Source organism: Urtica dioica, chromosome 4, assembly GCF_054948205.1.
Source record: "Urtica dioica subsp. dioica isolate 48M chromosome 4, U.dioica_male_clone48M_v1_H2, whole genome shotgun sequence".
Classification (NCBI taxonomy): Eukaryota; Viridiplantae; Streptophyta; class Magnoliopsida; order Rosales; family Urticaceae; genus Urtica; species Urtica dioica.
In genome coordinates, this window is record NC_142759.1 from 9,883,998 (window position 1) to 9,908,299 (window position 24,302).

Genomic DNA, 24,302 nt, shown 5'->3' on the forward strand with positions numbered 1-24,302 from the left:
CGTTAGTTATTAATAAGAGTATTCTTAAGGGCTATTTTGTTAACTAGTCAAATCAACCTATTAATATTAAGAGAATAGCCAAAGTTTCATTTAATTAAGGGAATAGCCAAACTAATCTAAACTATCTAAATTACCCTTTCACACAACTCTCTCTCTCTCTCTCTCTCTCTCTAGCTGTACACACAGACACGCTCGGGATCTCTCTAGCCGCAACGAACTCTCCGGCCGAATCCCAGACGAAGTGTCCGCATGCGAGAGGCTCGTGGGTCTCGACCTCAGCCACAACAGATTCACCGGAGAAATCCCCGAGAGCCTCGCGGAGATGCCAGTTCTCGGCCAGCTGGACTTGTCTGACAACGAGCTATCTGGAGAAATCCCGAGAGGCCTCGGCCGCATCGAGTCCGGCTCTTGATTCCGCCGCCGGATCTGCAAATCTCCGCCGGATCGGCGATGGAGGAGGTGGCGGTGGAGCTCGCGCGTGCGAGGGACGCGAAGGAGCGGATGGCCGGCATCGAGAGGCTCCGCCAAATGCTCGTGTCCCGGCACAGAAATCCGCTGAGTTCGCCGGAGGTCTCGGTGGTCGTCGGTTGCTGCCTGGATCTCCTCCGGGACGGTAGCGTCGTTGTTAGGGATTTTCTGGCCATGGTTGACTTGGTCTGCGTTGAAATTTCCAGGAACGAACCCTAGAACCCCCAAATTCGCGGTAAGTTAATTGAATTAACCTACTGGAGTGAGTTAGGTTAATTAATTAACTGATTCGTGAAAGATTTGAAATTCACAAAAAATTTACAAAAATCATAACTTAAGTCAATTGATATTCAAAGCATTCAATTAATTAACCTAATTCCGAATTCAATCATTTAGTAAATTAACTTTACTCACAAAAAAATCAGAACGTAAACTAATATTCAACCAATAAGTTAATTAATTAACCTAACTCACTCCAGTAGGTTAATTAAATTAACCTATTCGCGAATTTACCAAGGGCGTTATGGTCTGAGCCGAAAATATGGGCTATTTGCTTAATAAAATGAAACTTGGGCTATTCTCCCAATAAGAATGACAAACTTGACTAGTTACAACAAATTTCACTATTCTTAATCTAATAGAATATGACCTTTTTCTCACCACCATTATTAATAAGAGTTTTACCCTTAAAAAAACAAAATAATCAAAGTCTTACATCTAAACCAATAGACTAAAAATAATAGTAAATAAATAGTCTTTAAAAAATGTTGCTGAAAGAGTTTTTGTAGCAGTACAAATTATTAATTATCATATTCTTTTAGCATTAAAGACATTATTTAATAGTTCAAATCTAATATATTTAACATAAATATAATAGAATAGAGAAAGATGGGGTATATATTATATGTTTTTCTATTCTATTTATATATCAGCTCAATAATAAATATATTGTTCGTTTTATATATCCTTAAACTCATTGCTATTATTCTTATAATTGTTTCAAAGTATTTTAAAACAATATTACTTATTTTCAATAAACCCGCAGCAACGGCGGATCAGATAACTCGTAGTAACTAATTGTCACTCTGATGCTGCAAAAGAAAAAACTGAATTAGAATAGGGATTGGGTTGTGTTGTGTCATTGATAATAAGAGCGAATGAATTACCATCAAGAGAGTTCTATAACAGTAATGATAATAATAATAATAATAAACCATCGAGTCTTTATACCACTTACAGTTACAAGTTACAACAACAAACTATGACAAGTTGACAAAACCAAAAACTGATACTTTAAAAGAAAACCATGGCTCAATACGATAATTTGAAATGTTTGATAATTTGAAATGTCTAAGAAGTAGTCTTAGGGATCCAAGATCTGTCAAGACAAATTGGCCATTAACATTGTACATCATAAATCTCAAGCGAATATTTTTATTGAATTTTTTTTTATTGAATTAGTTTAAAGTGGCCTGCCTCCCTAATTCTCGTAACATAAATAATTTTTTTTTATATATAAAAGGCAAAGACTACTAAAAAAAATATATTGATAAATGTCAAATGCTTAGATTACAAAAATAGCGTAAAGAAAATTTAAAACTTCTATAGAAAGAAAATAAAAAGTGGATCACAAACAATAAAATATATATATATATATATATATATATATATATATATATTTGTATTACGTCGTCTATGTAAGAAATCAACCATTATCAAATCATTAAGAAATAATAAACATTGGGATTATGTTACGGGATAAAGTAGTCAGACACCGAGCAGGATAGTCGGACTCCCGAGCAGAGATAAGAATCCAGCACCGAGCTCAGGTTAAGTGAACCCAAGGGCCATCCATTGAAAAGGAACGAACCGTTCATAAGTTAAGAACGAAACCCACCGATCAGGACTTCGGAGAGAAGAGAAGAACGTGGGTCAAAGACTAGTCAAAACCAACAGAAAACATGTTTCAAACTCTAAAACGCACACCTTGACGGTTCAGGAACCATACGAAGAGTATTAACCGTCCACCTCAGCGAGAGGCGAAAGACAGTTACCCAAAACCGTCCAGAACGTGGGATTGATCACCCCACGTTCCTCAGAATAACCGTCAAAGACACGACCACGAAGCCACACCAGACGAGTATAAATAAAGGCCGCGGCACAGAACGAGACAGGAACTTTTTTACACACTTTCTTTCACTTGAAACCTCTAGAAAACACCGCTCTCACTACTACAAAATTGATTTTCTGATGCGCAAGACTATCAGATGCGACTAGTCGCACCTAAAAGTCGCATCTAAATGACTTTCAGGTGCGACTAGTCGCATCTGATAGTCTTTCAGAAGCCGAAAAAATTCGCTCAAATTGTCTTTTGATTTTGACAATCCGATGCGACTAGTCGCACCTGAAAATATGTTGAAACTTTCAGGTGCGACTATGTCGCATCAGATAGTTTGAAATTTTTGAGCGGGCCTCATCTCCCCCTCTTTTATTTCATTAGTCTGACGTGGCGAATGAAATTTTTATTTTTTATTTTTATAATCAGGTGCGACTAGTCGCACCTGATGACTCATCAGATGCGACTAGTCGCATCTGATAGTATTATCAGGTGCGATGCTGTCGCACCTGATTATTAGGGTTTTGTTTAAAAACCCAGGTCGCGATCCTTTCTTCTCCAGCCGCTCAAACTCTGTAAAAAAAAAAAACGCTCTCTCTCCCTGCGAACTTCTCTTCTTCTCCGGTTGTAAACTCATTAGCCCACATCCATCTCCTCCGTCCCTCTCTTCTCCGACTAATCCTTCGCCTAAGAACACTTCGCCGACCACCACCGGACCACCACACCGAGCTCTGCCGAGTCCCAGCCACACCGAGCTGCGCCGCCGAGTCTCAAGTTCCGCTGCCTCCGAGTCCCAGCCACACCGAGCTCCGCCGCTGTCGCTGCTCCATCTCCTCCGTCCCTCTCTTCTCGGCCTCTTCCTTCGCCGACCACCACGCCACGTACCCGTACCCGGCCACCGGACCTCCGCCTCATCCGGCCACCGGACCTCGCCAGTCACCACTGCCTCTCTCTCTCACTCGGTATTTCTCTCTCTCACTCCCTCTCTGCCTCGCTCCCTCTCTGCCTCGCTCTCTCACAGCTCGGTTTAAACTCACAGCCGTACGTCGTCTCGTGCCTCCGGACCTCGCCGTGCGCTCAGCCCCGGCCCCGCTGCCTCCGAGTCACCACCGACTCTCTCTCTCACTCGGTATTTCTCTCTCTCACTCCCTCTCTGCCTCGCTCCCTCTCTGCCTCGCTCTCTCTAACTCGGTTTACACTCACAGCCGTCGTCTCGTGCCTCCGGACCTCACCGTGCGCTCAGCCCCGACCCCGCTGCCTCCGAGTCCCAGCCACACCGAGCCTCTGTCCCCGAGTCCCAGCCTCCGAGCCGCTGTCCCCGAGTCCCCGGCCGGCCGTCCTAGGTTAGTGTATATATATATTAGTGTATATATTAGTTAGTTAGGTTAGTGTATATATATAATATGTTAGGTTAGTGTATATATATAATATGTTAGGTTAGTTAATTAATTTGAATTATGTAAGTTAATAATAATGTGTAACTTAATTAGTATTAATTTGATAATTAATTTAACATGTTTAGTAATTTGATAATTAATTTTGATAATTTATTGTAAATTAGTTAGTATTAATATGATATATGGTTAAAATAAGTTTGATTTTGATAATTAAGTTTAATAATGTGATTAGTTTATATTAGGTTAAAATTAAGTTTTAGTTGTTTTTTGACATGTTTTGAAATATAGTTTGTGACATTTTTAAATTTTTTGCTTTTAATTAATTTAGATTAATTGTAAGTAAATTATTACCTAGAAATTGTAATTAGTTTAATAATTACATTTATGTTGCTTAGTTTATAATAGTTAATTAATTTGTGATAAGTTTACGTAGTTGATTTAACATGTAATTAAATTGTAATTTAAATAAGAAAAATAGTTTTGTGACATGCTTTGATAGTTTGTGACATGTTTGATAGTTTGTGATATTTTGTTTATTTCGATTTTTCATTTATAAATGTTGTGATCGAACCACGGAGGTTCGGTTTAGGGCTGAGCTAATTTATAGGATAGTTCTGGATGGTTTGTGTATGTTTTTAAATAATTTTGCAGGTTTTTGGTTTGTCAGTATAATAGGGGAAACTCTGCCGAAATTTCGGTAGAGTTTCGAATTAATTAGTTTAAAACCTCCCAACTTATTCAATCCGAGCTCAAAATAACATAGAATTCATAATCTCTCTTTCATTTTGATCTCCGTCGTCCTTTATCAATAACTCTTCCAAACTTTCATTTCTCGCTCTCATTCAGCGAAATGTCCAATCCAAGTAGAGATTGGATCACGGAGAATAATCGGGTGACATTGCAGTACAAAACCGGTGTTAACGAGTTTATTCGCGCTGCAAGAAGATTCCCGAACGAAATTGGCAAATATCGGTGTCCTTGCAAACCTTGCAACAACGTGAGATGGCACGACATCGGGGTTGTCAGGAATCATTTGCTGAACAAGGGGTTTACCCCAGGCTACACAAAATGGTATCATCACGGCGAGCTCGAGCGTGTCGTACTTCATCATGAAGAAGATTCCATCGGAGGAACAGATCAGAGAGGAATAGGAGGATTGCACGGTGCTGTGGAGGATATCAGGGATCACGAGGATTTCGACGATGCTACGGAGCCGACCCAGAGCGAGGTGCGTGCAGAGGAGCAAGTGGAAGACCTCTTCGCCGAGTTGGAAGCAGAATTGTACCCTGGATGCAAAGAGTTTTCTTCTTTGTCGTTCTTGGTTTCGTTGATGCACCTCAAAGTCACGAACCATTGGACGAACAAGTCTTTTACAGAACTCTTGCAGCTCTTGAAGAAGTCTCATCCAGCTGGTAATCGAATTCCGGAGAAGCATTACGAGGCAAAGGCGAAGCTGAAGCGTTTTGGCATGGGATACGAGATGATCGATGCGTGTATTAACGATTGTGTCCTATTTCGAAAAGATCTCGCGGAAGTCGACGTGTGCCCAGTATGCAACGAGAGCAGATGGAAGCCAACTGGGAAAATGATACCGCAAAAGATTTTGCGATATTTTCCCCTGAAAGATCGATTGAAGCGGTTGTACGCGTCTCGACACACGTCGCTTTTGATGCAGTGGCACGAAAGAGATCGCGTCAGGGAAGTTGGTGTTCTACGACATCCTGCGGATGGTACGACGTGGAAAAACCTGGACGAGAGATACCCATGCTTTGCTGCAGAGCCTCGAAACGTGCGGCTTGGACTAGCTGCGGATGGATTCAATCCGTTCGGAGAAATGAGTTTATCGTACAGCATGTGGCCTGTGGTACTAACTGCGTACAACTTGCCGCCTTGGTTATGCATGAAGAAAGAGTACTTGATGCTGACGCTTTTGATCCCGGGGCCTCACTCACCAGGAAAGGACATGGACGTGTTTTTGCAGCCAATTGTCGAAGAGTTGAAAGAACTGTGGGAGACCGGATTCCGCGTTCGAGATGACGCCAACGATGAAGTGTTTCGATTGCGTGCCGCGCTACTTTGGACGATTAACGATTTTCCAGCTCGATCCTATTTATCGGGATGGAGTGACCAAGGGTATCTCGCTTGCCCGACGTGCAACCTTGACACGCCGTCTTTGAAAGTCAGAAACAGGATCGTCTACTACGACCATCGTCGATTCTTGCGTATGCGTCACCGATTGAGAAAAAGCACCGATCACTACAAGGATCGCCACGAGAAACGCAGTAAACCCGAGAAGTTGACTCCGCAAGACATACTCGCTCAGTTGGCTAGTGTCTCTTGCACGACAACTGGCAAACATGCTGGCTCTGTGGGCAGAAAACGAAAGCGAGCCGAGTGCGAACTAAATTGGGCCAAGAAAAACATCTTTTACGAGTTGCCGTACTGGTCAGATTTGGAGTTGAAGCATAACATGGACTTCATGCACAAAGAGAAGAACGTGTGCGAGAATCTTCTCGGAACCTTGCTCAGCTTAGAAAAGAAGAACTACGACACAGATAAGGCGAGGTTTGATTTGATGGACTTGGGCATCAAGACCGCTCTCCACTTGAAAAAACAAGGGGATTCGTGGTACAAACCGCGAGCATCTTACACCTTAACCCTTGTTCAGAGGCAGCGATTTACCGAGTTCCTCCAATCTGTCAAATTTCCAGATGGGGTTGCTGGGAATTTGAAGAAAAATGTGACTGCTGATGGAAAACTCACAGGTTTGAAGTCGCATGATTGCCACGTGATCTTGCAGAGGTTGTTGGCTGTTGGTATTCGTCCTTTTGTGCCAAAAGAAATACATCAGACGATCTCCGAGCTTTGCAACTTTTTCAAGCTGATAAGTTCGAGAACCTTGAGAGTAGAAGATCTTGAAAATGCTCAAGAGTCAATCATCGAGATCTTGTGTAAGCTTGAGATGATATTTCCACCAGCTTTTTTCACGATCATGATTCACGTGGCGATTCATCTACCAGATGAAGCGTTGTATGGCGGCCCGGTGCATATGCGGTGGATGTACCCATTTGAGAGATACCTTGGGACATTAAAACATTTTGTCAAAAATAGAGCTAGACCAGAAGGCTCTATTGCGGAAGCTTATGTTGTAGAAGAAGCTCTGACGTTCGTTGCAAGGTATCTTGAAGATAAAAAAAGTGTAGATGAAGTTCAAGTGCAAGAGCTCTCTGTTTTTCGATCCGAGATGTGTGTGCCTTATGGGATGATGAAACCGATAGTATTAGACGATGAACAGAAAGAGAACGCGGAGTGGTACATCTATACCAACTGTCCTGAAGTGGATCCATATTTGACGTAAGTTATCGTTGGGAATGTGTTTCAATTCATTCTTTTTTATATATTGCTATTGAAGTAATGTTTTTAATAACAGCGAGCATTTGGATCTCTTGAGCGAATCCGGAGTTCGCGATATTGAAGCGGAGCATAGAAAGAGGTTCAAAATTTGGTTTGAGAAGAAGGTAATAACACAATATCAATGCAATTTTTTGATAAACGCACAAGTGCTAATCAATGCTTTCTTTCGTAATCAGATTTTTGATATGAAAGCTAGTGGTTCTGACGTGTCTGACGAGCTCTATTCGCTTTCTATCGGTTCCCTTCAAGTCACCTATCAATATCCGAGCTGCTTTGTAAATGGCGTGAAGTTCATCACTCGTCGTCGCGATAATCAACGAGTCACTCAAAATAGCGGTGTATGTGTACTTGTGGATGATTTCACTTACTATGGTCGAATGGAAGACGTCATCGTCGTGAACTATAGGCATAACTGTAGTGTTGTATTGTTCAAATGCATTTGGTACGGTGACAAGTATCATGCAAACCGACTAGTGCACACCGATAAGACTACTGGAGAAACGAGTGCTTATACTGCGAAACAGTGGTTTAAAGAGGAGCCGTACGTACTCGCGACTCAAGTGAAACAAGTTTTTTACATCGAAGATCTTATTAAAGGCGGCGACTGGGAAATCGTCCAGGAATGCAATCATCGAGGGATTTGGGACATTCCTGAAGTTGACCCCTCCAACTCAGCCTCGATCCCATTGACTATAGAGTTGTCAAACATCGAGCGTTTGAATCATCGACACGAAATCGATGAAGCTGAGTTAGTGACTGTCGTTGACGATGATGAAGAAGACGATGATGAAAATGAGAGACATGTCGTTTTTGAGGGAGAAGATGTTGATGTCGATATAGAAGATGATATTAACATTATAGGCATAGATGATGATGAATGATTAATATCTTTTTTGTATGTTTTTTTACTATATAATGTAACCACGGTTTTCCTCCGCTATATGTGAGGTTTGTTAATAATAAAATCCGTGGTGCCGTCCACGTTTTTTTTAAACAGAAAACTAATATTTATTTACTAATATTGTTCACATCTTACAGGATGTCAGATGCAGGTGGAGCAGGTGGAGATGAGTCTCCGCTACACCGTTCAGGAGCAGGTGGAGATGAGTCTCCGCTAGAGACACCGGGTTCCCAAGGTCCTAAGAAAACAAGGGGACCAACAACCGGGTCTACTTCGGCAAAAGCAGCGCATGGGGTACCCGGTGCGAAAGTTGTAAGGTACGACCCAATCAACCAAACTTTCTACCAGGACGTAAGAAAAACAATAAAAAAGGTAGGAGTATTCAACAACCGCGTCGGCGCTTTGGTGAAAGTCCATATCCCGGTCACACTTCGTGATTGGAACGAAGTGACGCCCCAGATGTTGGGCAATATTCTGAGCGCACTTCATTCCGAGTACACTTTCGTGTACAAGGATGATGAGACCGATGAGCTGCTTCCGGCGGATTGCTATCGTCATCAGATTGATCAGACTATCATTCGCGATGCAAAGCGTATGAGGCGCAACCAAAAGTCTAGATTATCAGGGACTTTCTTAGGAAAATGTTGTGGGCAAATGAATGTCGCCAAGAAAGAAATCCCAAAAGGATATCAAAAAGACGATTGGGAGAAGGTGATAGAGGAGTTCGCAACTGACGATTGGAATGTAATGTATAATTCTAAAAATTATGTTATCTTCTATGAAATCGAATTATAATGCAATTTAATATGTGCAGAAAAAGTCTACTCGCAACAGAGACAATTCCAAGAACAAGAAAACGAAGTCCACACAAGGGTCGATTTCTTTTTTGGCTCATCGACATTTGAACGTAAGTTTATTCTAATTTTGTAATTTTTTTTTGCAATAAATACATTACTCATATTTTCATAAGAACTGCAGAGTAGGGAAGATGGGACTTTGGCCTCGGCGTTAAACACGTGGGAGAAAAAACATCAAGACGATCAAGGCAATTGGACGACAGCTTGGGCGCAACAAGCATTTGTAAGTTACTTGTGTTAATTACTTAATAATCAAGTTTCGATAATCTTAATAATTTTTTTAACATATGTTTGAAGGCGCGAATTATGACTCAAGTCGAGGATATGCAGCGACAAGCAGCGGAGTCAGGCCAAATGTTTGACATAGACCAGGCGGAGCAGTTTGCGATGGATACTGTTCTCGGGCAACGTCGAGATTGGTATGTCGGGATAGGTCCCTCGATCCCGAGATCCTCGTATCTCTTGGCTCAGGCTCAGGACGACAGCTCGTCCTCAGGTTCTTCATCGACGCGCGTTCCAGATCCAGTGATTAGCGAGCTACAAGCAGCGTTGGCCGCACAACAAGCTCAGATGGAGGCGTTTCAGCGACAGTTCTTTGCCTACACACAGCAGCATCCGTCTCCCATGCAGACATCCCCCGCGATGATGCACCCTGCCACGACGCCGCCATCAGCTTCAATGCCGAATGTTCAGACGCCGGCATCCGCTTCAATGCCGAATGTTCAGACGCCGCCATCCGCTTCCATGCCAAATGCTGATCAGACGCCAGGTTCGGTAGAATTTCAGCGACATCGTTCGAGCGGCAGCGCATCAGGCCGCCAAGGCGCACGAGCAAGATCTGGCGGAAGAGGAGGCCGTGCATTCCAGAATTGGCAGACTTCGAATGAAAAAGGGAAACAAAAAGAATAAATTGTAATTTTTTTAATTTATTGAATGTAAATTATCAAATTTTATGAATTTAATATTATTATTTATATACTTATTCTAATTAATATTATTCAAATTATTTATTTAATATAACAAAAAAAATTATTTAATTAATTTTTTAAATTATAATTTTTATATATTTAAATGGCTGATTCTAATAGAATCAGCATTTTAAAAAAAATAACTACATACAATCGGATGCGACTAGTCGCATCTGATACTTTCGCGGGAAGAGTATCGGATGCGACTAGTCGCATCGGATTGTACTAACACCCGCCAAATATTTCGCGGGGAATTACTATCAGATGCGACTAGTCGCATCTGATACTCTTCCCGCGAAAGTATCAGATGAGACTAGTCGCATCTGATACTATAATTCACGCTTTAATTTCTTATTCTGAGGAATATTTAGGTGCGACGTTTGGTGCGACTTGTCGCACCTAAAATGTCGCACCTGATAGTGATGACTTTCAGGTGCGACTAGTCGTACCTAATATCATCAGGTGCGCATTTTCAGATGCGACTTTGTCGCATCTAAAGTCGCACCTGATGATACTTTCAGGTGCGACATTTATGCTTTCAGGTGCGACTTTTGTCGCACCTGATGCTATCAATTGTACTAGTGTCTCTTGTACTAGATTCGTCTGTATAAAGAGAAAGTCTTGCCTAAATCACCTCTGTACTCGGAACCCTTGTACTCGGAGTCTGTGTATTTTCGTTAGATATTGTTGTACTAATTTTACAGGTCAACAGTTGGCGCTAGAAGGAGGGGCACCAGCTGAAGAATATGGCTAGTTCGTCCGCACCCGTGAACGCTGTCTCTAACCAAGAAACGGAGATAGAGTACCATAACCGCACCCTGCCTCTCACCTCGGAAGAAATAGCTGAACTCCTTCCGGAACCCAGCCTCGAAGAACAATTCAGACAGATGCAAGAGCGTCTCTCGGTCTTAGAGGCAAATAACAGGGAATTGAAGAGAAGGCTGCAGGCGAAAAGGGTCACACTGCGAAGCGCGATAGTGATCCCAGATGAAGAGCCCTCACACCGATCAGGGAAAGAACCCATCGGGCAAGATCCGCAGGTTAAGAAACCTCGGAAACATGCTAGAGATCGGTATGAGAGGATGAAAGATGATTCTGAGTCCGAGAAGGAGCAGTACAGTCAGGAAAAGATTCCTGATCGGTACCAGCCCATCACGGACAAAGGACATTCAAGCACTTTCAGGCACGACTTAGAAAGCTCGGAGACCGAAGACAGTGCAAGCACCAACAAAACAAATCTTAGAAGATTGGAACGTCGGATCGAAGAGGTAGCCCTAGGTCAGAAGGAGTCTGTTCCGAAAGTCGGAGAAGCTATCTCCCCTTTCACGGCCCGCGTGTTAGAACACCCGTTGCCTGATCGTTTCAGGATGCCAAGCATCCCAGTATACGATGGAAAGACCGACCCGGGAGACCATATAGACACCTTTTCCTCTTGGATGCTGCTGCAAGGAGCCGGACCAGAAGTTATGTGCAGAGCTTTCTCTATCACTCTAACTGGCTCAGCCAAAAGATGGTACAGAAAATTAAAGCCAAACTCCATAGGATCCTGGAAACAGCTATCTAGAAAATTCATGGAACAGTTTGTCGGCTCCAGCTCAGGGAAAACTCCCAAAGAAAGGCTGCTGGCGGTGAGACAAGCCCATGACGAGTCTCTAAAAGATTTTATTAATCGCTATTCGGAGCAAGCTCTTCAAGTTGACGATCTGAACGAAGACTTTAAGCTCTTCTGGATCTCCTCCGGCGTCCGAACAGAATCAGAATTCTGGTGGTCACTTCAGAAGACTAGTCCAAGGGATTACAACGATTTTCTGAAGAGAGCTCAGAAATATATCAACGCGGAGGAAGCAAGGCTGGCGGCAAGAAAAGAAAAGCCGCCAAAGAGCTACCGAGAAGAGCACAAGGAAACGACATTCTGAGGACAACCGCCCACCGAAGAAGAGCCGGTCGGGAGCAGGACCTCTGAAACCTTTCTCCAGTAAGTTCGATAAATATCATAAGCTCAATGCCCCGATAGAGGAGATATTTAGTCTTACACAGGACAAGGAAGATTTCCCTAAGCCAAGGCCGATCAAGAAAGATATCTCAAGGAGAGATAAAACAAAATATTGCGCTTTCCACGCGGACATCGGTCACCGCACTGCCGACTGTTTCAACCTCAAAGAAGCCATAGAAGCTCTAATCCGAAGAGGAGCGTTGAAGAAATTCAAGGCCGAGCAAGGGGAACAAGAGGAACAGAAAGGTGAGGCGTATGCCGAAATCTCACTCATAGTCGGAGGACCACATGTGGGAGGAACTTCAAGGAGCGCTCAAAAGAGCTATGTAAGGGAAGCCTATGCAGGACCCCGGCAGATCTTGTTTACAGCCGAGCAGAGGCCTAACAAGATAGCCAAACCTAGCTCGGAGCCTATCACCTTTACAGCAGAAGATGCTCGGTGGGTGATGTATCCTCACAACGATCCGTTGGTCATTTCGGCTCTTATCGGCAACAGGCATGTACACCGAATTTTGGTGGACACTGGAAGTGCTGTTGACGTGCTCTATGAAGACACGTTCAATAAGATGGGTCTTAAGCAAGACGCGTTGGCTCCCTCCCCTGAAAATCTCTATGGCTTCACAGGAGACTCAATCCAGCCTAAGGGATTAGTCTCACTCCCAATAACTGTGGGAGAGAGCCCGAGGAGTAAAACCACCAACACAGCGTGGATAGTGGTCCCCGGAAAATCTTCGTTCAATGCGATCATTGGCAGGCCGACCTTGTAGTCCCTCGGGGCCATCGCGTCGGTGGAATATTTGAAGATGAAGTTCCCTACCGAGCACGGGGTAGGTGAAGTAGTCGGAACTCAGGCTATCGCAAGGAGCTGCTATGCGAATTATCTCAAAGAGAGTCAGGACAAAGATGTCCACATGGTTATGATGATCGACTCAGATTTCGACCCACGCCTTCCGAGCCGAGAAGAAATTGGCCCAGGAGACGAAATCGAGGAAGTCGCCCCAGATCCAAAGCAACCTGAGAAGAAGCTCAAGATTGGAAAATATATTGAATCAGGTACCAAAAGTAACTTAATTACTCTCCTATCTAATAGCTTAGATATATTTGCCTGGTCACAGTCCGACATGACGGAGATAGATCCTCAAATAGCATGTCATAGGTTAAATATAGATCCTAAAGAAAAACCTATCAGACAAAAGAGAAGAGCTTTAAACTCCGAAAGGTATACAACACTAAAAGAAGAAGTAGACAAACTGATTTCTAACGGATCGATAAAAGAAACTAAATATCCTAAATGGGTAGCCAACCCCGTCCTGGTCAAGAAACCTAACGGAAAATGGAGAACTTGTGTGGATTTTACAGATCTAAACAAGGCTTGCCCTAAGGATAGTTTTCCTATGCCGAGAATAGATCAGTTAGTAGACGCCACGGCAGGCCATGAAATCCTAAGTTTTATGGATGCCTACTCTGGCTACAATCAAATCCCTATGTATGGTCCCGACCAGGACCACACGGCATTCATAACTGATCGGGGGCTATACTGTTACACGGTAATGCCTTTCGGGTTAAAAAATGGTGGAGCAATATATCAAAGATTAGTAAATCGAATGTTCGCTGAATTACTCGGGATTACGATGGAAGCATACATCGATGACTTGTTAGTTAAAAGCCGAAAAATAGTTGAACATACGAATGATCTTAGAAGATCATTCGAACTTTTAAGGCAATATCGCATGAAACTAAACCCTCTAAAATGTACGTTTGGTGTCTCTGCAGGCAAATTCTTAGGTTTCATCGTTCATGAACGAGGCATTGAAGTGAATCCAGAGAAGATCACAGCCCTATGGAACATGAGACCACCACGAAACATCAAAGAAGTGCAAAAACTGACAGGATGCATAGCTGCATTAAGTCGCTTTATCTCTCGGTCTACCGACCGAAGTATTCATTTCTTCAATATACTCAGAGGCTCCAAGGAATTTGAATGGACCAAGCAGTGCGACGAGAGCTTCGAATCTCTAAAGGAACACTTGGCATGGCCTCCGACTTTAAGAAAAGTGCAGGAAGGAGAGCCCCTGGAGATTTACCTGGCCGTCTCGGAGCACGCAGTAAGTTCAGCGCTGATCAAGAATGAGGGAAAACACCAGGTCCCGGTTTATTATACTTCGCGGTGCCTTAACGAGGCGGAAGAAAGATACCCGGAACTCGAAAAGCTAGCTTTCGCCCTCATCACTGCTTCTCGGAAGCTAAAACACTACTTCCTCGCACATCCGATTACAGTCCTCACCAATTTCCCACTGCGCCAGGTGCTGCAAAAGCCTGACGTGTCCGGAAGGCTAATGAAATGGTCAATTGAGTTGACACAATATGACATACACTTCAGCCCCCGACCAGCAATTGAAGGGCAGGCAGTCGCTGACTTCATTGCAGAGTTCACATACAGGCCAGTTGAATTCCCAATTTGGGACATGTATGTAGACGGAGCAGTCAACGAAAAGGGGTCCGGGGTCGGAATTGCGTTATCCAGTCCAGAATGAGACAAGGTAAAATTTGCTTTAAAATTCGATTTTAATACTTCAAACAATGAAGCTGAGTACGAAGCTATGATACATGGGCTGCAAATAGCAAAAGATTTAGAAATAAAAAAGCTCAAAGTATATTCGGATTCTCAGTTAATTGTTAATCAAATGAAATGTGAATTTCAGGCAAAAGGCGAAAAGATGTCGCTATATGCCGAGAAAGCTAGAAACTTAGCAAGCAAGTTTCAACTTTGCGAAATCACCCAAGTCCCCAGAGCCATGAACGAAGAGGCCGACGCACTAGCGAAACACGCCACTCAGGGATCCGACTCGGAGTCAATCCCAGTAATCAAAATTGGGCAGCCTAGCATTGAGCAAGCCCCCCATGTGCTTCAGATCGATCGACGAAAGTCTTGGCAAACTCCGATCAGGGAATACTTGCAGCACAGAGCTCTACCCAAAGAGAAAAATGAGGCTAGAAGCTTGAAGTTCAGAGCTGCTCGATATTTCCTCGAAGGTCAGAATCTCTACAAAAGAGGATTTTCTCAAGCTCTACTCAAATGTCTAAATGAAGACGAAGCCGAGTACACTCTCAGAGAAATCCATGAAGGGATATGCGGAAGTCACATCGGATGCGAAGCATTGGCACAAAAGATCATCCGACAAGGACTCTACTGGCCGACATTAAAGGCCGATGCTCGGCGCATGACACAAAGATGCGTTAAGTGTCAAAAGTTTTCAAACATCCCGAGGCTTCCACCCAATCCACTAATCTCCCTCTCATGCCCGATCCCATTTGCAGAATGGGGAATAGACCTAATCGGAGCTTTGCCAACAGGCCGAGGCGGATGCAGGTATGCGATTGTGGCCATCGACTATTTTTCAAAATGGGTTGAAGCCGAACCCTTAAATAAAATAACGGCCCATGCGATTGAGAAATTCGTATGGAAAAATATCATTACTCGGTTTGGAATACCAGTCAAAATTGTATCCGACCACGGAACTCAGTTCGACTGTGATTCCTTCAAAGGTTTTTGTGAAAAATATGGCATTAACAAAGTTTTTTCTACTCCAGTCAGACCACAGTCCAACGGATTGGTGGAGGCCGTCAACAAAACAATAAAACACGGCCTAAAAACGAAGTTAGACGAGCAGAAGTCAGAGTGGGTGGATATGCTCCAAGAAGTCCTCTGGTCATACAGAACCACCGAGCACTCCGCAACTGGCGAAACGCCTTTCTCCCTCGCATACGGTTCCGACGCGGCCATACCGACCGACGTCTTGATACCAACGGTGAGGAGAGAAAATTACTCAACAAAGGTAAACAACGACATGCTAAAAATTAGCCTAGACCTGTTAGAAGAAAAAAGAGAAAAAGCCAGATTAAGAAATCTAGCTAACCAACAAAAGGTTGCTCGGTATTTCAACAGAAAATTCCGACCAAGATCATTCAAAGTCGGCGACAAAGTCCTCAGAAGAGTTTTCCTCCACACCAAAATCCACCAGGAAGGAGCCTTCAACGCAAACTGGGAAGGACCCTACATCATCCGAGAAGACTTCGGAAACGGGGCCTACCGACTACAACAGTTGAGCGGCGATATGGAGAAAAACCCCTGGAACGCTGAGCACCTTCGCCGGTTTTACGTTTAAGTTTTTTACTTGTTAAACTTTCAAAAAGCGGCTTGGTCGCGTGTATCGCGTTTACAATTTCAAAAAGCGGCTTGGTCGCATGTATTACGTTTACAATTTCAAAAAGCGGCTTAGTCGCATGTATTATGTTTACAATTTCAAAAACGACTTGGTCGCACGTACTCTTGATTTCAAGCAATTATTTATCTTTCGTTTCTCTACTCGGAACTAAATCACATTGTTTTTATAATTTCAACAAAGTAAACTGGGCGGCTGGTTAACTAGCAAACAGTTGTTTAGAAAACTTAAAATTTAAAATATACCTAGTTATACTTTACTTTGCCAAAATTCAGAGATTCTTTTTACTTTTTTGCCGAAGTCAGAAACACAGATAAATTAACATGAAATATAGATCCGACCAAGGATCAATTGTTCAAAACCCGAGCGGGTTAACAAAAATTACATAATAAAGATCCAACCACAGATCAATTGTTCAAAACCCAAGCGGGTTAGCTGAAAATAAAATACAAATATTCATCCAATAAAAATCTACTCCTGATCGGCTCCTCCATCCGCATCATCACTAGCTCTTGATTCCGAGTCCTCATCGAGATCCGTAGTATCCAAAGTAGGATTCTTCGGGCCGAGGATCCGAACGGCCTCGTTCATCCCAGCGGCATAAAGTTCATCGCGCATGTTGCGATAATCCTCGGAAGCCTTGTACTCTTCCACCGCCGCCAAACGAGCAGCCTCGAGATCTGCTTGGAATTTCCGCGTGAGCGCCGTGAGCTCCGATCGGGTCTTCACTGTCTCGTCCCTGGCCACATCCCTCTCCTTGAGAAAACGATCGTTCCGTTGTCTCAAAGACGTGAGCTCGGAGCCCAGTGATCCGACAAGGCCGACCACACCAACGAAAACCTGTAGTAAACAAAAGGTCAGTTACAAAATTGGTTAAGGAAAGGAAAGAGACACCGACTAGTTGAGTAAAAACGTACCGAAACTGCGGAGTCGGTGACCTGGTTAAGCCTCTCTAAAGGCTCAGATCCGAGAACCGCTTGGGCCTTCTCGGCAGGAAGATGCTCGCGAAGGAAGGTAACAATCGGATTCAAGTGGTCGGATGCAGAAGAGGGTTCGGCCGGGCTCGAAAGTTCCGAAGCCTTTGAAGCAGACGCGGTCGCCCGCTTACTAGCAGCCGAAGCCTTGGAAGCCTTAGTACGTTTCGGGTTAGGAGGAACCTGCTCGGGAGCGGGTCTCTTCTTTGCCATCCGTGCAATTTCTGTTAAGAAACAAAAAGAGTAAGAACGAGAAAAATTTGAACATAGGCGACTTGATAAAAGGCGAGTAAAATGCTCACTCGAGTAGGGATAATAATAGAATTCCTCGAGCAAGTCTGGGTCCGACAGCACAAACGTCGACCGATCAGCCTCCGAAATATCAAAGATCTCTGAATGAAGTGGCCGCTCGTCTTCGGGATACTGTGGAAGGGAACCTGGAACCAAATATGTACATATGAGAAAACCAGAACAAAAACCTGACCTGGTTTATCAAATAAGAATTCTGAACCAGAGTCACACCCAGTTCCGAGAACGAAGCTTTTATGGGGCACCTCTCATAAGAGGCGTTCCCTTCAACCCAAAAGAAATGGTCCTTCTAATTTTTCTGGCTGGACGGAAGGCGGGTGACCACCTTAGACTGATCATCGTTGACCCGAGCATAATAGTAACCATGCTGCCCTGGAGCCGACTTAAACGAGTACAACTGCGAAAAATCTTGCAAAGTAACAGGGCGATCATAGACTTTCGCCCATAGCACAGCCATCCCAACAAAAATCTTATACACGTTGGGGACGAGCTGAGTAGGGGAACAACCCAGGTCAGAGACAAACTGGGAAATTAGAGGATGCATCGGCAACCCTCCGATCACGTTCAAAATAGCCCTATTGAACGCTACCTTCCCGACAGGAGGCTGATCGGCCCTTTCATGTTCCAAAGGCGCCGAGATGATAATCCCATCGGCTATCTCAAATTCCTCCATCAGATCTCGTATATATTTCTCGGTAACCCGAGAAGTCCAAACCTTGGCCGAAAACTGGCCCTCTTTCCGTTCAAAGACCAAGGCCTCATCCTCTTCCTCTGGAAGATCAACCCCAAAGGTCCTTCCACTTGGACCCGGAATACCTTGAGAACAGCCCTCTCCTCGGTCTTGCGAAAGAGAAAGGCTCGTCGTATCACGAGATTCCGACCCGCTCTCCCTCGAAGAAGCGGACGAAGACGATATCTCCACAACCATGGTATCCCTACACGACAGGGAAGACGAGTCAAAAACCTTTTTCTCGTTATCAACCCCCTCGGACTCAGGACTGGGATACACGCATGATTCATCATATGCCATTACAGGGCGGTCCCATCCGATCTCTGGGACATGATACCAAACGCGACTCCTGAGGAAAGGAAACTTGGACCCATCCAACAAAGTAACGCTATCGGGATCAGGCTCCGATCGCCGAACGACGCGAGGGTCAAAGCTTAGATCAGGACGCGCAAGTCCTCCCATAGCGCTAATGAAGTTGAGAAACTAAGATCCCTAAAGTCCGAAGGGTCCGAATACGAGAAATAAAGAAAATACCGATCGCCGAATAACGATCTCAAAACAAAAGGAACATATCAGATCAATGATAAAAAGATCTTACCCGCGAGATTGAAGATCGGAAGATCCGAGCAAAAAGCGAGAGAGCTAAGAGCACAATCTGAATAAGCAGATCAAGCCGAGAACGCTCCGAGACTAAAATTTAGAAGAAAAAGCAAAATGAAGTCAAAAGTACTTTTTTACACACTTTCTTTCACTTGAAACCTCTAGAAAACACTGCTCTCTTGTACTGGATTCGTCTGTATAAAGAGAAAGTCTTGCCTAAATCACCTCTGTACTCGGAACCCTTGTACTCGGAGTCTGTGTATTTTCGTGAGATATTGTTGTACTAATTTTACAGGTCAGGCCTTATATAAAGACCTCACGAACGGCGATGATTAAGCTTGTCCAAGAAGCCAAACACATCTGACCGTCAAAGCAAAAGACGCTACGGTTCGGTAATGCCAAAAATCAAACGACGTCGTACGATGTCCTGCAAAAAGAAAAAAGAATGAGAATTCTACTCGGATCCTCCCGAGGCAAGTAAGCAAAGATGAACACGGTCATGAATTAAACCGAAATAGTTCCTTACCATTTTTGCTAATAATACTAAGAAACTGGAGGGCAGCTGTTACGAGATAAAGTAGTCAGACACCGAGCAGGATAGTCGGACTCCCGAGCAGAGATAAGAATCCAGCACCGAGCTCAGGTTAAGTGAACCCAAGGGCCATCCATTGAAAAGGAACGAACCGTTCATAAGTTAAGAACGAAACCCACCGATCAGGACTTCGGAGAGAAGAGAAGAACGTGGGTCAAAGACTAGTCAAAACCAACAGAAAACATGTTTCAAACTCTAAAACGCACACCTTGACGGTTCAGGAACCATACGAAGAGTATTAACCGTCCACCTCAGCGAGAGGCGAAAGGAAGTTACCCAAAACCGTCTAGAACGTGGGATTGATCACCCCACGTTCCTCAGAATAACGGTCAAAGACACGACCACGAAGCCGCACCAGACGAGTATAAATAAAGGCCGCGGCACAGAACGAGACAGGAACTTTTTTACACACTTTCTTTCACTTGAAACCTCTAGAAAACACTGCTCTCTTGTACTGGATTCGTCTGTATAAAGAGAAAGTCTTGCCTAAATCACCTCTGTACTCGGAACCCTTGTACTCGGAGTCTGTGTATTTTCGTGAGATATTGTTGTACTAATTTTACAGGTCAACAGATTATATATTAAAAGGCATATCAGCCGCGAGAGTCTCCCACAGATTAGAAGGAGCTTGATCAGACCACAAAACAGGACTGGAAAAAAGAGTAGCAAATTTTGCAAGTCGGTGGGCTGGCAAATTACAAAGCCTAGGCATGAAAACCACAAAGAAAGAAGAACAAAAGGCTGCTGACTTATTGTTTCCTAATTTTCATTTATACAAGACAAGCACAAGCACGTGAACAAAAAAATAGGGAAAATGACACATATATATACCATGTTTTTAAGTGTAATGTCGAGTTTAATCTTTGATTTTACAAATTGGCGAGTTTGTACCCTCAGTTTTATTAAAATAACGAAGATATACCCTAAAATAGATAACTGTGCCATAAATTTTTTTTTTTTAATTGATTTTTCATTAATATTGACTATGATATTTATATGTAAACCCTATTTTGTCTTTATTTATATTTTTAACATTGCCTCACGTTTAAACTACATCCATGAAAGATTTCATGTGTAGACCTTCTAGGAGTGTAATCACTGGTTTGTACCTGACTTCCAGTGATAAATAATGATAAAACGAGGTTAACATATAAATTTCAGAGTCAACAATAATGAAAAAAATCAATAAAAAGAATATAAATGACACAATTATATATTTTAGGATATAATTTTATTATTTTATTTTAAGAATGTATAAACTCGACAAACATAAATCTGAAAGTTAAACTCGATATTTCAATTAAACACGGTGTACATAATCATTTTCCAAAAAAAAAATATTCATTTTTCTAATTTTCATTTATACGACAAGCACATGACATGTCGTTCTATAGATGCGTAACCAAAATCACGTCGTTTTTATGAAAAACGATATATATACATGTATTATGACCCACTAATTACTTTGTTATGATATATAGTAATCATTTTTCTTCTTAACTGTAATTAGAGACTTGAGATATAATAATCTCACCGGTGAAATTTCAAGACTGAGTGAAGCTCTATGATATATGTGAGTGTAAAATTTATTACCTAAAAAAAACACTTAAATATGGCCTTTAAAATTTAAGTTGTGTTCTAACTCCTCCCTTGTTATAGTAATTTAAGAGGCAACAACTTGACGGGTACTCTACTTTTTTTACTTACGGTAGAACCGTATGTGGAACTTGGAAGTGGCACTTTAATTTTGTTTTAATTATTACATTTTGTGTGGTGATTATATTGACATAGTTTAACAGTTTTTATTTGATCTTAATTTATTCCTTCAACTTCTTGTACAGCGACTACACGATTTTTAACGTCGCAGAGAACGTCAACGACTAGACGATTTTTAAACATTATCGAGCATCAACGACTAGCAACGATGACAGTAAGTTTTAATTTCCTTGTTTTCCATATATATTATTTATATATCTTGTTAAAGAACTTCTAGTCACACCACATCATGGACGTAGCCAGCTAGACCGGTCCTTTTTCTTCAAGCCCAAAAGAGACCTGAGCCCTAGCCCGACCCAAAACCTTTTATTAGAGGGTCGGGCCGGGCCTAAGGAATAGGAACTTAGGCCCAACCAAAGACCAAACACTCGACCCTCGGGACCGAGGGTCGGGCTTGGGCCCGGACTTGAAAATGGCCTAAGTTATGCCTCAAAAAGTTCAAGCTAAATGTTCATTTATATACAAGACTAAACGAGACCAAACGGTGTCATACAAGTATGACTAACAAATGGGTTACACAACTTGAAAAGAATAAGTCGTTTAACTTAACTTAACTAACTCACACCTGATATAAACTAACATAAAGCCTAATTCTCAATATATCATGTTTTATTACAATCAAGTTTTTGCTTTATTTTTTCTCTATCTCTCTTTTCATTTCATGTACTATCTGTTTCAGCAATTTATCATGACTCAATCTTGAAGGCGAAATTTCACCTGCAATTGGGAATCTGAAGAGCTTGAAGTACATGTTAGTGTCTCAATAAATGCATTACTTGGTTTGTTTCACATAAATAAATTGGTAGTGATGAAGGTTGATCTGAATGACATTGCAGATCCTTAGGAATAACTGGTTGACTGGACCTATTCCTTCCACTCTGTTTCATATGCCCAACTTGCGCACTTTGTAAGCTTATCTTCCAAGTTATATATGTATATATACATATACATGTATTATTACTCACTAATTAATTTGTTATGATATATAGTAATCATTTTTTTTTCCTTAACTGCAATTAGAGACTTGAGATATAATAATCTCACTGGTGAAATTTCAAGACCGAGTGAAGCTCTATGATATATGCGAGTGTAAAATTTATTACCTAAAAAAAAACACTTAAATATGAACTTTAAAAATTTAAGTTGTGTTCTAACTCCTCCCTTGTTATAGTAATTTGAGAGGCAACAACTTGACGGGTACTCTACCTCCGGATATGTGACGATTGAACCGTATGTGGAATTTGGAAGTGGCACTTTAATTTTTTTTTAATTATTACATTTTGTGTGGTAATTTTATTGACATAGTTTTTATTTAATCTTAATTTATTCCTTCAACTTCTTGTACAGCGACTAGACGATTATTAACGGCGCAGAGAACGTGAACGACTAGACGGTTTTTAAACATGATCGAGCATCAACGACTAGCGACGATGACGGTAAGTGTTAATTTCCTTGTTTTCCATATATATTATTTATATATATTGTTAAAGAACTTCTAGTCACACCACATCATTGAGGTAGCCAGCTAGACCGGTCCTTTTTCTTCAAGCCCAAAAGAGGCCCGAGCCCGACCCAAAACCTTTTATTAGATAGCCGGGCCGGGCCTAAGGAATAGGACCTTAGGCCCAACCAAAGACCAAACACTCGACCCTCGGGGCCGAGGGTCGGGCTTGGGTCCGGACTTGAAAATGGCCTAAGTTATGCCTCAAAAAGTTCAAACTAAATGTTCATTTATATACAAGACTAAACGAGACCAAACGGTGTCGTACAAGTATGACTAACAAATGGATTACACAACTTGAAAAAAATAAGTCGTTTAACTTAACTAACTCACACCTGATATAAACTAACATAAAACCTAATTCTCAATATACTACTAGGCCCGTAAGTAGACATGAATATGTCGACTAGGAGTGGGAACTGAATGGCTGCGAACAATGCAACCGGAATACCGGCGAGTAAAGCCGATAGAAGGACGATCCACAAAGCCTGCTTATGCATGAGAGAAAGGCCGGCACAAAAGGCCGTCAACATGGCGGCTATAGAGAAGAAAAGAGTCGAAAGGCCAATTATGAGCTTCTTTGGCAAAGAGGTGAGAAAATCCTCCTCCGCATAACGCGAAGTTAGGATCCCCAAAAACATGAGCACCGAAGTGGTAGAAGCGGACAATGCCACGACATTTGATATCATGAAGACGCTGAACAACAACCTCTCAATGAACATGGGATATCCTTTTGTCTGTTCGTTTCCTCCGGGGAATGTGAAAGCCGCAGCAAACGTGACAGTGATGATGAGAGCACCCACAACCGTGCAAGAGCTCGACGTGTCCTTCATCCATTTCTCTCCAGCTATCACCAAATCTTTGTGGCTTTCCGTGAATATATCGTGCGGTGTTAGGTACTCTTTTTTCTTCTTTGTCGAGCCAGGATGGGCTGCCGTGGTTGCAATAGTTGCTGCTGGGGATGCAATTGTTTCCACTTCCTATAAAACATACACAAATAATAGATCTCAAATCTAATCATTTGAAAATATAAAACCTAATCAAATTAATACAGTTTCAACTATTCAGATCTTAAAAAAGACTTCATTATACTTATAAAGTCATGAATTACTCTTCTCATTGCCAATTAATTTTAAAATGGGACCTCATGGAATGTAAACTGGTACCATATCCAAAAAAAGCGCACCGGTCTAAAAATAATGGAATCTGATCAAAATGAGAAAGCCAAAACATTCACCATCTTGGTGGTACGTGTTAAGGATCCCACGACATAAAGATAAAACAAGATTTACAATGTCATGAGTTACTTTTCTCATTGCCAATAAGTTTCATATGCCCAACTTGCGCACTTTGTAAGCTTATCTTCCAAGTTATATATGTATATAATATATATATACATGTATTATGACTCACTAATTAATTTGTTATGATATATAGTAATCATTTTTTTCCTTAACTGTAATTAGAGACTTGAGATATAATA

The 24,302-nt window shown here is 42.3% G+C and overlaps 2 protein-coding genes across 2 annotated transcripts; one reads left to right on the forward strand and one right to left on the reverse strand.

Moving 5' to 3' along the window:
• Positions 1–450: 450 nt before the first annotated feature.
• On the forward strand, positions 451–10,062 carry LOC149400243 (uncharacterized). The gene is made up of 4 exons (XM_089610402.1): positions 451–654; positions 9,111–9,203; positions 9,275–9,376; positions 9,451–10,062. Exons 1-4 carry the CDS (start codon positions 451–453, stop codon positions 10,060–10,062), a joined length of 1,011 nt encoding a protein of 336 aa, XP_089466528.1.
• A 13,086-nt stretch (positions 10,063–23,148) lies between these two features.
• LOC149400244 (ankyrin repeat-containing protein NPR4-like) lies at positions 23,149–23,939 on the reverse strand. The gene is made up of 2 exons (XM_089610403.1): positions 23,931–23,939; positions 23,149–23,799 (listed from the first exon to the last, which is right to left on the reverse strand). The coding sequence occupies exons 1-2, from the start codon at positions 23,937–23,939 to the stop codon at positions 23,149–23,151; spliced, it is 660 nt and encodes a 219-aa protein (XP_089466529.1).
• Positions 23,940–24,302: the final 363 nt, after the last annotated feature.